Source organism: Cylas formicarius, unplaced genomic scaffold (genome assembly GCF_029955315.1).
Source record: "Cylas formicarius isolate icCylForm1 unplaced genomic scaffold, icCylForm1.1 PGA_scaffold_4__25_contigs__length_36172078, whole genome shotgun sequence".
NCBI classification, from domain to species: Eukaryota; Metazoa; Arthropoda; class Insecta; order Coleoptera; family Brentidae; genus Cylas; species Cylas formicarius.
Genome location: NW_026844334.1, coordinates 22,338,502 through 22,353,519, shown reverse-complemented (window position 1 = coordinate 22,353,519; position 15,018 = coordinate 22,338,502). Strand labels below are relative to the sequence as shown.

General features: G+C 34.2%; 2 protein-coding genes across 3 annotated transcripts in view; one reads left to right on the top strand and one right to left on the bottom strand.

The window, feature by feature from the left end:
• The first annotated feature begins 1,575 nt into the window (after nucleotides 1-1,575).
• Nucleotides 1,576-10,634, top strand: LOC132700603 (chaoptin). 2 transcript variants are annotated; one of them, XM_060668028.1, is made up of 17 exons: nucleotides 1,576-1,739; nucleotides 2,987-3,278; nucleotides 3,343-3,513; nucleotides 3,570-3,745; nucleotides 3,803-4,108; nucleotides 4,164-4,474; nucleotides 5,044-5,263; nucleotides 5,325-5,549; nucleotides 5,601-5,991; nucleotides 6,178-6,425; nucleotides 7,729-8,013; nucleotides 8,067-8,261; nucleotides 8,321-8,605; nucleotides 8,656-8,781; nucleotides 8,836-8,955; nucleotides 9,719-9,957; nucleotides 10,010-10,634. In XM_060668028.1, exons 1-17 carry the CDS (start codon nucleotides 1,737-1,739, stop codon nucleotides 10,275-10,277), a joined length of 3,861 nt encoding a protein of 1,286 aa, XP_060524011.1. In that variant the 5' UTR covers nucleotides 1,576-1,736; the 3' UTR covers nucleotides 10,278-10,634. The 2 variants fall into 2 exon arrangements, with proteins under 2 accessions (XP_060524011.1, XP_060524010.1); XM_060668027.1 differs by having other exon boundaries at nucleotides 1,576-1,939.
• Nucleotides 10,635-10,814: 180 nt separating this feature from the next.
• LOC132700604 (homeobox protein Hox-A1) overlaps nucleotides 10,815-15,018 on the bottom strand; it is a 62,771-nt gene continuing 58,567 nt past the window's right edge. Inside the window, exons 2-3 of the mRNA XM_060668029.1 lie at nucleotides 13,842-14,061; nucleotides 10,815-11,718 (exon numbers count right to left, since the gene is read on the bottom strand). Coding sequence (XP_060524012.1) covers nucleotides 11,490-11,718; nucleotides 13,842-14,061 — 449 coding nt within the window. The 3' untranslated portion in view covers nucleotides 10,815-11,489. The remainder of the gene's footprint in view (nucleotides 11,719-13,841; nucleotides 14,062-15,018) is intronic.

Here is a 15,018-nt window from a genome sequence, read left to right as displayed (position 1 = left end):
CATGACATTTCAGTCTTTGTCTGCAGGGGAGTCGACTAATAATGTTTCTCCTGTTCTTGCAAGAAAAATCACATTGGATTTAATCTAATCTAATTTAGCGTTTAACTTTGATGAGTTGAATTTGAAAACAACTCAGACCACAAAATTTCTTGGCTTCTATACTGATGCTTTCCTTTGCAGTAGATTGAATAGAGCATTTTTTGCAATATTAACACTGAGAGACGCTTTCTTGAAAGGGTGTTGCTTATTACGATTACGATATTGTAAACTGGTAAGTTACTCTTCAGGCAGGGTATTTATACAGCAAAAAAGCATCAGTCGACTCAACACACCGAAAGTAAGCTCATGAGTCCAAAGAAGGAAGGCAGAGTGGAGTGCACACGTATTAAGAATGAATAAATTCCGCTTGGTGAGGAAGATTCATTTCAACATTCCTTGAGGAAAAAAAAATGTAGCTGACTACGGAAAAGCCCTAGACCCATTAGGGAGAAGGTTTTAGAGGTCATACTGTTAAAACTGAGAAGACTTCCCAATTTATAGGCGTTACAATTGATAGGCAACGTTCTCGGTGCCAGCATAACGATTCTGTTTGTTTAAAACTGAATATAACCTTCTTTATGCTAAGTTCGTTAAAAAATTTTTTCACTATTAAAGAACTAATAAATGTTTACTATGCTTTAGTGTTCTTAACAATCTCCTGTGTGGTCTTGGAACAGGCCAGTGACGTTATGAGGGTTCTTATTGCTCCGACTCGTTTTTGAGCCGCCTTTTCATGCCAGCTGTAGGAAACACAAAATATTCATAGTACCATCTATATTTGAATTTAATGGAACTTTTCATAAATAGACCACAAGAAATAGAAAGAATTTGTGTATCCCGAGACTTTTATGAAAAGCGGCATTAACTTCGACCACTTCCAAATGAGTTAAAAATCTGCCGATTAAAAATGTTAAGAAATTTTTATCTAACAACACATTTTTGTCTGGGTCAGATTTTAACCATAGAAATTTTGAAGAATATAAGTTTTAATGCGGCTATGTTTGTGTAAACTAATTCGTAGTAAGTATTGAGGCTAAGTTAAGCAAGCATTTAATTTTAACTAGCTGTTCACGATTGGTTGATTCTTCTAGTAAGTAATTAACAAAACAATTAACTTTTTGAAGCAACAAGTTAGAGAGCAAATAGTCGAATATAAAACAAGGCATATTAAAAGAAATTCTTATAATCTTCATTACCTTATATAGCCATTTGATTGATTCAAAGCTTTGCTCGGTTGGTACTAATTCTTACGAGTTAATTTCTTAGTGGCCATATTACCGTACTATGTGGCATTCTCAAATACCCTAAAGACAACGTACGTCGCGCTGTTTTGCAGTCGGTCTTAACTGACAATTTTCCAGGCAGCTGCTTCCAACACAATGAAAATTAATTCGTATTAAAAGCGCGTGCCGTGGATCCTCTGCGATTGACCTCTACTTGTTCGTCACGGGATTACTCAACAATTATAGGTCAAAAACAATTATTATTATTGTCTTAATTCGCAACCCACTCACTCATTTCATTCATTCGGTTCTTTTCTCAAGTTCAGGCAAATACACCTCTGCGGTTTAAGGCATAATTTTTTTTTCAATAAAAAATCGCGGATGTCGGGAAAATAAGATTGGTTAATCCATACGGTTGCAGTTATGAAGTTAATCTAATTAAACGAAACCTTTGAATTCGGTTTAAGCCCTATTATGGTACGTGAGGGGTTTCGTTTGGCCAATTTTACGTCTGCACCTCAGTCAGTTTTATCATTCAGATAATTATGACCATACTGCAGGGTTGGGATGACTATTTAATACTTTTCTGCTGAAGGATTGGGGATTGCTGCTTGGTGTGGTGCTGTGAATGTGTTGCGTGGGGATTTTATAGTGATTAGTTGTCTAGGTAAATTATGGTAGGTATAATTGTTGCTCGACGGAAATTTACACTAATATTTTCAAAAAATTGTGCTGTAGTGCTGGATCTAGATTTATTATACAATTTTCGGTCAAACATACATAACATATTTTTTAATTTTTGTATGCATTGGCGTGTAGCATTCTTCAAAGTTTTGTTTTTTTTTAATGGATAATGAAAAAAGGATTTTACTGAGCGTGTGCGTTTGTACTAAGATTGTTAGGAAATTTATTTAATTTGGACAATTTCGTACTTAATTTTTAGATTTTTGTGTTGATTTTTATTTAATATGTGAAAATTTTACTGTTTCCATGTTGGAATACGAGGGCCGGATTCTACGGTATATTTTTTAAATATATAGTCCAAAATCCGGGCATATGATTTTATAAATTTATTTTGAAACATCAATAAGACCATATTTTAAATTAGGAATTAATAAATTAAAACTGACATAAGTATATGCACCTAAAATGCGACTTAAGAAGTGTAATTAGTAAAATAGTTTTCGTTTTAGTTTTTTAAAAATAAGAACAATCCACTAAGTTGGTCGCAATTCATTAAGTAATCTGAGATAAAACGTCTTTTTCACAATGCTATTCTTGGGTATTTGAAATTATTCTTAGTGGCTCGAAACTATACTTTTTTCCAGAATTATGTTTTGTACAAAAACATATTTTTAATTTTAAAATTTGAAAGTTGTTTGCTTATTGAAGAAAAGGTTCACTTTGTTTATTTAGCAACCATTATAAATTAAATAATGATAAGCAAGTGGCGATGAGACACGGTCGTATAATGGCAATTAATTAGCCTGGGCACCTGATTGAATTGACACAAGCATTAATTAATTGTGACGTTATTAGTCTTTTCTTTGTTCCCAAAATGTTAAATTACTTACTAAAAAGGACTATTTTTCAAAAGAAAAAAATGCGAAATTTTCTTTAAATCTAATTAAAAGTATAGTTTGCTTTTGTCTCTCTAGTCCAACGCTAACCTTGATGATGGTTTTTGTTGACAATTTAGTCATATGGGTTCAAAACATTTTCAGGAGTTAGTACGTGTCATGCAGTTAGGTTACGCCTTAATATTAGGGGTATTTTTCCTAATGATTTGGATTTCACTGGTGGAATCTAGAGAAACGGAAACAGTACGATATCCTCCGTGTTATTTCAACCCGTTATGTAGCTGTTCGAAAGCGGTACCGGATCTAGGAATTGTTAAATGTCAGGATATTCACTTGCCAAGGATTCCAGAGCACGTTAACATTTCCAAAGTTTTCATGTTACATATGGAAAACAACGGGTTGAGAACCATTGAACCGTTTTTTTTGCAAAGTACAGGTACTGATGCGAATCCTCTAAAGCAGAGTATTTTTGTAATCTATCTTGGCCTTGTAATTTTTAGGACTGTATAAAATTATAATTAGTAGAAACCCACTAACTCTGGTAACGGATGAGGCGTTCTTGGGGTTGGAGAGATCACTATGGGAATTAGAACTTAGTTACTGCCAAATAACAAAAGTGCCCAATCGGTCACTAAGGTACTTACAGAAATTGCGTCTACTAGATTTAACTGGTAAAGTATTAGTTGCCGCGTTAACAAATTCAAGTTTGTTGCTCATTTACTTGCAGGTAACGAAATAAATAAAATTTCCCCCGAAAATTGGAGAGGACTTGAAAGTTCGTTAGAGGTATTGGTGTTGGCAGAGAATTCGATAACTCACATACCCATAGATGCCTTCGCGGGATTACCATTGCTAGAAACTATAGACTTAAGAGGAAATAATCTAAGGGAGTTAGATCCGTCGGTAAATTAACTAAAAACACGTCGAAACCTTGACTTGTTTTCATATTATGTATTTTAGGTCTTCCGAGACGGCATGGGAAAGCTGGCATATTTGCTGCTGGGCAATAACCAGCTTTCGGCGATACCGTACCAAGCATTACAACCGTTAAGAACTTTGAAAACTCTGGACCTAAGCCATAATAGGGTCAACAAAATGTCTCCCGCTACCGAACCAGGAATTAAAATAAATTTAAACTTTCAACTTAATCTGGACGTACTTAGAATTGATTACAATCAATTGAAAATTCTGGAGCCGCTTTCTTTCCAATATTTTAACGTTCTAAACAAAACCTACCTTGACGGTAATCCTATATCGGTAATAGAGGTGAGGCATCAAAAAATTGGATTGCCATAAATTGCAAGGCACAATGTTTTTTAAGGACGAAGCCTTTCGACAAGCGAAAATTAAGGAGCTTTACCTTCGTGGCTGCGGATTGACCCAAATTTCCCCGACGGCGTTCATGGGCTTGGAAAACTTTTTGGAGTTGTTAGATTTGTCGGGCAATAACATATCTCTACTCCCTCAAGACGTATTCAATAGATTTCAACTAATTAGGATTCTTTTGTTGAGGGACAATATCCTATCTAAAATCAATCCTGCTGAATTGTTCAACGCATTTGTGCTTACTCTTAATACACTGGACATGAGTGGCACTGATAACGCACCCATGAGCATACAGGATTTACGAAGGTTTGCGAAAAATTTTAATCCAATAGGGGGTGTTTTATTCAATGAAATTCACTGGCATTTATCAATCGGTAAGAGATGGAGGGTGGATTGTTGCTGTTGGAAATTGCATATCTTTGAGTTATATAGTAATTAAGAACGCTATATTGATTTTTTTCTGTCTTTCAATATCTTTCTAATTGTCTACTTATTACGAGTTGTCAATGTTATTTTCTAATGCCGAATATTAAAGAAAAATTTTGTTAAAAATACATAGCCAAAGGCAAATGGAGGGGAAATAACTAAAATTACCACCATTTTTGTTCTATTTCGGATGGTAACTTGTACCATTAAAGAGGTAATCAAAAAAGCGATTCAAAACAATAATATTTGAATATGGAACGTCACAAAAAAATCCTAATTTTTTGCAATAAACACGTAAAAATCTAAAATGAAACCAATAATTTTAAATCTTTTTCATCAAATCTTGGGGAGAACCAAAGATAACAACATTTTGAGCCACCCAATATCTATTACCGTCTGCACGCAGTCGAGTTTGAAACTCAGAATATAATATTTTCACTACCGTATAGGTTCAGAAGCTTAAGAGCTTTATCCCTGTCGCGTTTACCTCAGCCCCATATTGACCTCGAGGATTTCCTTGAGTTCGGAATCGATCTGGAAGAACTAAAAATCAACTTCGCCGGCATACAAAGTATTAAAAATAATGCGTTTAAGTACGTCCACGGATTAAGGTCAATTGATATGGCAGACAATAGCATATCGACTATAGAAAATAATGCATTCGTTGACGTTAGTACAGTACAATTAATAAAAAATCAATTCCATATCAAATAATCGCTGATATTTTCAGATTGGACATTCCTTGGAGTACTTATCGCTGTCACATGCGTTGTCTTCTTCTATTTCGAGTGTACCGGTCGAAGCACTTAAAGTTCTAACAAATCTGGAACACTTGGACCTAAGTAATAATCACTTACGAACTGTGCAGGAAACGAGTTTTCATTTCCTCGGAAAACTTCGAAGTTTGGAACTGCAGGATAACGTCATAGAGGTCATTCCCAAGGGAACTTTTCAAGTAAAATTATCACTCATTGACTATAAAGACGAGAAATAAAATTCTTTGCAGAGTGATTACCATGCAAACTTGGAGGAAATTTACTTGTCATTTAACAACCTAAAAACGATTAGCCAACACACTTTCGTTCACCTGCCGCAACTTGAGCAACTCCACTTGGATGATAATAGGATAGACAAGTTGGAAAGGCGCTCTTTCATGAACCTCGAACATCTTAAAAGATTGAATTTGAAGGGAAATAAATTATCTACGGTTTCGTACGAGACTTTTCAGAATTTGCCTGAGCTGGAAGACTTAGATATGGCTTACAATAGCCTGATCAACTTCGATTTCTCCATGTTTGATCAAGTTGGGACGCTGGCAATGTTTCACGTAAATGTTAGTCATAATAGTTTAAAAGAACTCACGTTGAATATGCCGCCAGCTTTTGAATCCGACGTGGGTGAGTTGCTTTATGCTGAAATTATTGCGAGTTTTTATTCTTATTATTAAAATAAGTTGGACAACGAATTCAGTATAAGTAAATATAGATTTTATTTTAAGCCGCTGTCATACACGCCCAACTTCTTAAAAAAACCCTTTCCCCTCGTTGAAGCTAACATTAAATTAGTTTGTTCGTACTGCTCAGGTCTCGGAGGTCTCCATTCAAACGTCAAGGTCTTGGATATGTCCTTCAATAACATTTCACTGATCGCCAAGCAATTCTTCAAACCGGCAGAACTGTCTCTGACTCACCTTTATCTCGGACACAATCGGATCTTGAACGCCACGAGAGATGTGTTCGGAAACATGCCTCACTTGCAACGGTTAGACTTATCGTGGAATCAGATCTACGAGATGGATTTCGATATGTTCCGAAATACAAAAAAGCTTCAGGTAAATTTACCACGCGATATACGTGCAAATGCATTGAGTGATTGAAATGTAACGAGTTGTTCTCTGACATATTTAATCCACAATACAATTCAAATGTGGGCTCGATTTAAAACCAATTTTCTTCATCTTTATTAAACATCCTTTTAATTAAAATAATTATTATCTTCTTCGTTTAGTTCCTTGTCTGGCAATTAGATTACACCATTGTCGGATATTGCTAAGCCGGGGTAGCCTTTTATGCCCAATCCATCTTTTGCGTTCCAATTTTCCCTGATATTTTCGTCCCCTCCTCTTTATGGTGCTAACGGTAGCCGTTCCGTGTTCATCGTTCTGAGGACGTTCTCATTTGAAGTTTGCGCGATATCTTCAAAATTCGGCAATAGCGCCGTAGTGCAAACGCTTCTATTTTAGTGTCCATGTCCCGAACCGTAAAGCAGTATAGACCACACATATCATTTTAAAACTCTTCTACTGAGAAGCATTGAGATATTTATATTACATAAATTAAAAAGGCCTTGGGTGCTAATTCGTTTCGTCCTGCTATCTCTTCGCATTTGCATTTAGCCAACTGCCTGGATTTTCTTCTTTTCGCTGCCATCACCGATCAAAATTGCCCACTTATGCTTGCTTAAAATAATATTATCTTTCTATTTAGAATTCTTCTTTGTAATTTTGTTAAGTATTTTTTATATTGTTTGTTGTTGGCGTGTTCCATCCCGGCCTCGAAAAGAAATGTTTCGTCTAAAACGAAATGTTAAAATTTTTCAAAATTGATTCTTTATACTCCCTACTACAAGATACCCAATTATGCAGTGTTATTTTAAGCATTAACTGCCACGATTGGCTATTTTCTGTAGATTTTAAATACTGATTGTGCTTTCACAACAACAACTAATGGTTGTAGAAAAAGTATTATATGCAACACGTTTTTGAACTTCTTCATGTACTGAAATTCGTGGAATTTATGAACAACGAAATATGGAATTGGTTTGCATCGTCTACGTACCTACGCATCGACATCCCTTGTAATAAATACGCAAACTCCATCCCGTGATTTATTTCTAATAGATTGGACATTAGTGAATAGACATTTAATTAAAATTCAAATGCTATTGTAAGTTAATAAAATAAGGAAAAAGGTAATTCTTTCTCTAAAGAATCTAATTTTTCAGGTTAACTCATACTTATTTAAAATATGTAAAAAATATTTTAGATTTTTAAAGTTACTTTGCTAATTATTTTTAATGATTTGGATCCTCTGGTGTCCTCTAACTATTAATTATTAATTGTAATTTGTATTCAGCTTTTAGACGTTTCCAACAATAGAATCGCCGATATCCCAAGCGATTTGTTTAGATTTTTGAACAACCTAAGGATAGTGAACTTTTCCCACAACAGGCTTAGGGCGCTACCGGACAACTTGTTTCGAGAACAGGGTCTGGAACGTTTAGATATTTCTCATAACATGCTTAGCAAATTACCCTTGACGAGTATGTCAGTGGCTACGGCTTTGTCAGTCTGCGAATTGGATGTATCCTGGAATTCAATATCGTCTTTGTCTCACGGAGGAGTTTTACAGCGATTTAAGGTTGAACCAGGCAATTTGCTTAACGAAACGCTTAGTAGTTTTCTGTTTCGCAGAATCTGAACTGGCTGGATTTATCATACAATCGGTTAGCACAAATTGATTCCAATACTTTTAAGGGGCTTCCAAGATTATCCAGTCTAGATTTAAGTCACAATCTTCAGTTGGCTCTAGAGCCAAACGGATTAAGCTTTCAGGGCGTTGAATATTCGCTTCTGCATTTGAACTTGGCCAACGTATCTTTAAACATGGTAGGTGACAAATTAAAAGCGGATTTTAGGATGAAAATCGAAGTTTTCAATACTTCTAGGTTCCTATTCTACCCACCCCGAATTTAGTATCGCTCTCTTTGGCCCACAATTCCTTACCTAACGTGCCACCTGAAATGGCAACAAATATGACTAATTTGCAAAAGTTATATTTGGACTACAACGATTTAACATCGGTGCCAATTGTGACGCATTCGTTGTTTGAGCTGCGGTATCTGTCCATGGTCTCCAATCCCGTTACGTATCTAAGCAATACCAGTTTGTTGGGTGTTGCCGACCATTTGGAGGAACTAGATATTAGGAATTTTGATTTAAACACTTTGGAGGTGAGATTTCAATTGCCAGTGAGTGAAAGCGTTCCGATTACTTTTTGTAGGCGGGAGCGTTCTGCAAAATGTACTCCTTAAGAACTCTGAAAATAAATTTGTACACTGACCTTAAATTGTTTAATATTCCAACAATAATTCAGTGGAATAGCGGGCTGAGAAATCTTGAAATTCACGTAAGATGAATTTCTATTGAAAACGAAATTGCATGTCAAACTGATGTCTTTTAGGTAAATAAGGCAACAGATAGCACTTTGGAAAAGGAGATGATAGGAGACCTTCCTCCGAAATTAAGAAATGTGACTTTCTCCGGACGGGGCTTAAAAAAATTGGGAAACAATATTTTACAGGTAGTTTTTAGGTACCCTCTTAGGCTGGCAACAGTAATTATTTTGTGCCACCAACAAAAAGGTTAATTTTGATTGAAAAAACTGTAGAATTTGTGCTTAATATGGTACCAGAGATCGACTTAGGTGGCTGGTAACAACGGTTTCAGGCTTTTTGAGTTTTTCAGTAACATTTGGTTTCAAAAAATATTATAGTGTGATTTTAAAAAACCGTAGGGTTGGTGTTTATTATTAAGCTAGTAACGACCCGCTTAGAAAGTAACACTATAAAATATAGCGAAGGCAGAATTGAAAACTTTTTTAACAAAAAAAAATTGCATTATGTGTTAAAAAGCCGTAAATTTAACAACACATTAAAAAAGATAATGAATGAACATGAAAATGGTTAAGCTTCTAAAAAATTGTGGGGTTAAAAAAATATCTATTAATTAAAACGGAGTTTATTTCTTAAAAATATATGCAAAAAACAAGAAATAGGAATTTTGTCCTATCATAGTATCATCATAGAGTGCATAATCTAAATCAAAAGTACAAATAATATAGGATGTATCATTTAAAATTCAAAAACTACTGCCGTTTTAAATCAAGCAAAATATATTTTAAGAGATGCTGTATTTTTTTTGTGGAATTCTTTAATACCAAATTAGCTTTTTCATTTCTATCCTTCTTCTCTAAGACTTACCACATAATAAAATTAGATACTTGTACTTCTTAAACAATCGTCTTGCCGTATTAAAGAAATAATTTCTGGGGTTTATGATTTCAGGGTACAAGAAGTCCAGAACTACACCTCTGCTTTCGAAACACCAGCGTTATGAAAATCTCCGAAACATTCTTTAGGAACTTAGGTCGAGCCAGAAATATCACTTTGGATGTAAGATATAATCCAGAATTAAAAAGTTTAATGAATCCGTCAACTGGTTCCAAACCTGACCTATTTAAAAAGACGTTCCTTATGGAACTAGATATCACCGGCAATAAATGGGATTGCGATTGTGACTTGGGGTATATTACTGAAATAAGACTTCACCTTTTTCTTCACTAAAATACTTTTCAGATGGATTGAGGTCTGGCAAAGAAAACGCAGACAATACATTTGCGATCGTAGTCCAAGTGTCACTCCATCATTTAATCATTTTGACTATAGTTGCCGGCATGTGGATGACGACTTAAGGACCGCCGCTTGTGCGAATAGGAATAACCAATCTGTCATAGAAATTTTGAAATCGGAAATTGAATGTGGCTGGAGTTCAGCAATGCCATTGCATACGTGGCAAACGAGTGTTGCCATTCTTTTATGTTTGCTACTGCAATTTTTAATATAAGATGTCGTTAAAGTGTATAGGCGACTACTGGCAACGTTTTTTTTTTTGTTTTGACTCGGATTCGATTAGGAGTTTGTGATGACTGTTATGCTTATATAAAAAACTGTTCATTCGTTTCAAGCGGTTGTGCTTGCAAAGCACGTATTATACTTAAGTATTGTCATTTGATATAAAATATTTATTATTTCATTATAAGTGAAAAGTTTTTTCGACTTAGAGTCACCGCTAGTTGGGAAGTTTTTCTGCTATATATCGCAAATGTAAATATACTGTTGGAAACTTCATATTTTTAATATTTTTTTAAATAAAATATGATGGTACGTATAGAGGAGACCCCGTTGTATTGAATTAAATGTCTTGACTTACATGTGTAATGTTGCTGAATAAAACCAAAAAAATTCTAAAATTACACATGTGTGTGCGTGTGTGTGTGTGTGAACGCTAGGTATAAAAATCTGCAAAATATCATGATATTAGTAATGATTTTTGTCTATAAAACGATAGCCACGTCGTCGTCTAAATTAAATTTCCTTTGATTGGGACTACTTGGCTGCATTATGAGCGTTCAAAAGGGATTAAACAGAAAAAAATACGGCCTGTATATTTTGTTAAACAAACAATTGTGGATGCTTTTAAATTGTTTTTATTCGTAAATTAATAATACGGCATACATCCCTGAGTAACCTAATTAAACTATTATGTACATATTTTTACACGACACGATATCAATTTACTATGTACAATAATTAGTAGATAGAGACCTGATCGTAACAAACAGATGTTTTTTTGTTCATCAATTAATACAATCAACCAAATATCTGTCCAGTTCTCAAAATATGATGCTATATATACACCACGAAAAATATTCTAAACGATAAACGCTTAGTTAAATTCAATAATCTCACTTTTCTGATTACAAATTTGTAATAAATAGTTAACACTATGTTATATTGTGACAATATACATTATATATTTTACTAATTTCATATTTATCACCTAAAGCTTTCTTACGTTCTTTGGCGAGAATTTACATGTTACCTTTTTTTTTAATTTTACAGCTACAGACTAGCATTCCTAAAATTCAACTGTAAGAAAAATTTTAATTCTTATTTTTTAACGCTGTAATATTTGTCGTAAGGGTAACCCTACGAGCCGAAAAAGAAATGTTTTTCAAACGCGAATGAAGACAGTGAAATGATTCCATGTAGTACGTTAGTTCGACTCCCTACTGTTTTCGTTACTACCAACGGTACTATCGTTCTGTAAACAGTTTGTAGAAGTCGGGGAATTACTGGTACTTCTTGTCGTGTTCATTATTGGCTCGGGTGGGATCAAACCTTCTTTCATGCGTTTCTTTTGTTTCATTCTTCGATTTTGAAACCAAATTTTGACTTGGGTTTCATTAAGTTGTAAAGCTGACGCTATTTCAATTCTTCTTGCTCTGCAATAAAGAAAAACGAAGACATATAAGCGAGTAAACTTTTATTAATTAAATAACAAAAATTATACGGCACCATTTCAAAATTCAATATACAAGATAAACTAGCAAGATCACGTCACAAACAAGCAACAAAAACGTCCTTTCACCAAACTGAGTGATATCGTTTAAAGTGTCATTTAATGGAAAATCAAGAACTTTATTTAAAGAAGTTCAAGTTTAAAGTTTTTATATAGTCCGGTACAGTTATAAAAAGGGGCCTCTAATAATTATATTATATATCTTCTATAATCTAGTTTAAAAAAATCAATTTTTAATGAAATTTATAAAATGCGAAAGTTATTATAGTTATTTAGGTGGCAGAAGTTGAGGTACCACTGATAAAAACAATTTGGCTTTTAGACGGTAGTATAAGGAATTTCTATTTTTTATAATTATAATCACAGTGCTATTAGACAGCTTGACAACAAATTATATGATCATTTCACTGTGGAATACAAAATATGCGTTTTACGTCGCCTCGTTTATTATTGTCTTTTTCCTTTTCTTTGTTTTGGCAATAACGTTCTCACTATCTCAAAATTTTCTGTAGTCTCAGGAAATATCTCAAGCGAACAGCGAATCAAAGTATACCAACCAACATTATTTGACAGATACAGAAACAATTTCCCAAAATCTCGTAGATGCAATATCAACGTTCTTTTTACTTTTGGTTCTATATAAACGAAATATAACATACAACACTATCAATTAAAAAAAAAATCACAAGCTCAATTTGCTGTTCATTTTGTTTGAAAGATCTTTAACAAGTACCAATACGCTGTTAATTTTGCATAACAAAGTGGACCCTTTGACACGCAAAATTTGTAATGGTCAGTTTGGTCATCTGGTTTTACTTATTCTTTTCATATTTCTCTCCTTCTCTCTGTTCAGCCCTAACCCCCATTAGGGAATGTAGTGGTCAGAGTAACAGCGCTTCTGTCTTTTGCTACAGCTAGTCGTGATCTGGTCTATCTATCAAGTCGGAGAGCGTCCACGTGGTCTACCTTCCTCCACCTTGTCTTGAATTATGGGTTGACTTTTCCTCATTATATGTCCACAATATTTTAGTTGTTTTAGTCGGATTTCACTGGAATGTCTGTTGGTAATATTTATAATGGAGAGGTTTGTACGGCATTCAGACCATGGGATACAATATATCATAGCATCGATTTTCGTAGTGAGAGTCCGCGATTCGTAGCCATACGTCAATATTGGAAGTACCCGATAGTTTACTAACCGGTTTTTGATGACTCTCGAAATCTGGCGGTCTTTCCAGATCTTGGTCAGTCTCAAAACAGCTACATTTGCCATGTTAACCTACGCTTCACTTCCTCTTCCGATTTGCCTGTATTTGACAATAATGATCCCAGGTAGACGTGTGACTTAACGACTTCAAGACGGTCATTATGAGTTGCCTATCAATTACTGTCATTTTGGTTTTTTGTGTAGTTAGTTCCAGAACGAGCCGATTGCTTTCATTTCCTACACTATTTACAAAATCGACTAACTCTTCTTTATTATCATTTATTTTTTTGGTCATTTATTGAAATGCCTCCTTCTCAGTTTCTTGGTCATATACTTATTAGATAATATAGTGGCCATACTACGGTAAAAATTGATGCGCCGCAATGCCCAAGGGAATGATTTTACACGCATGCCTCTATATTTCATGCACTAACCTGCGCCACTTTCTTTCGAAATAGTGATTTCTGCATACTTAACTCGTTTTCCCAGAACATTTAACGAGATCTAAACATATTTTGAGAAGATCCGGTCTTAAAAAAACTTATTAGCGATCTGCCATGTTGGTTGTTGAATGTCACAAGGTCATTGGTTAAAAGTATGCTCCTGTTGAACGAATCTTCTTAAAAAAATGTAATATCTAATGGATAATCTTTAATAAGTATAAAAGAAATAAAAATAAATTACATATTCAAGTTCGGTAAAAAAATGCTGTTAAATTCAAACGCTATTATATTCTATTATCTATGGATTTAAATTGATTTGATGACTTGACCAGTTGTTATATAATGTAGATATTACAAGGTAGGCTAACATTACATTTAAAAATTAATTATACTTACCTTGTAAGGTACTTGTTGAAATGAAATTCTTTTTCGAGCTCAGTCAGCTGTTTGTTAGTGAAATTTGTCCTTCCTGTGTTTAAACAGTTGAGGCTCAACAGACTAGACGCATTGGAACCGAGGCAAGCTCCCCTTGTTGCAGGGTTTTGGCCTTCCAAGCCAGGAACATTTGGATTTTGCGTAGAGTAATCTGTCATTGTCGGCGCTTGTACTTTAGTCGCTGCAAAACATTAAAATTAAAAGATTTTTTTTTTTTAATTTACGAAAAATTTGAATTAAAATTTCCGTCTTTTTTTCCAACTTGATGCAAAAACATTGTTATTTTAGCCCAAGCAGTCTCTTATAAACGCTGTTTGTGAGGCGATCACAAACTTTCAGAAAAAGTTAAATTCAATAGCTTGGCAACAGTGCATTCTGCTTGCTGCTGTCATTCATCATCAAAGCACAATTACGAAGAAGGTTTTGGTTTTTATTTTTAGCACTTCTCATACAATTATTAAACAAAATAACAAAGTTTACTTTATAAAAACGATTGTTTTGTATTTCGAGAAATACAATCTTGATTTATTTCCCACATACCTATAGTAAGCAAGACGCAGAAGTTATGATTTGGTGAACCCGCCGGGTTCCGAATGCACGACGTGATAAAAGATATTAAAATTTGGTTAAGTAAATTCGTCAAAATTTTGACATAATTGCATTGCCATTTTTTACAAGTATTATATATCTCTTATCTATAATCTATCATATAGACGGTAGTTCGGAATTTTCTTTAATTGGACTGTAACTGTCGACAATAATAATGATAAATTTATTTAACCTTTCATCTTTCGGTAATGAAGACAAGCAAATGACGGAGTATGAGTAGCAAGTATATTGAATGTTTAACGGAGACATGGTGTTGCAAATTTCGCAATGTATAATCTTTAAAATTTGTAGTTTGTGTTAATTATTGAGATAACAGCAAAAATTTAGAAAATGTGCAGCTTGTGGATGTAGATTATCTACCTACTTATATATAATAAATTCAATATGTCCTAAAGAATTCAATATTCACAAATTAGGATAGGATATCAAAAAATAGCGCGTGAACTAAACATAAATTGGCATATTATATATAAGAAAAGGGACATTAACGAAAAACTAATATTTTAAGTTTTCTGAATAAATATGCTCC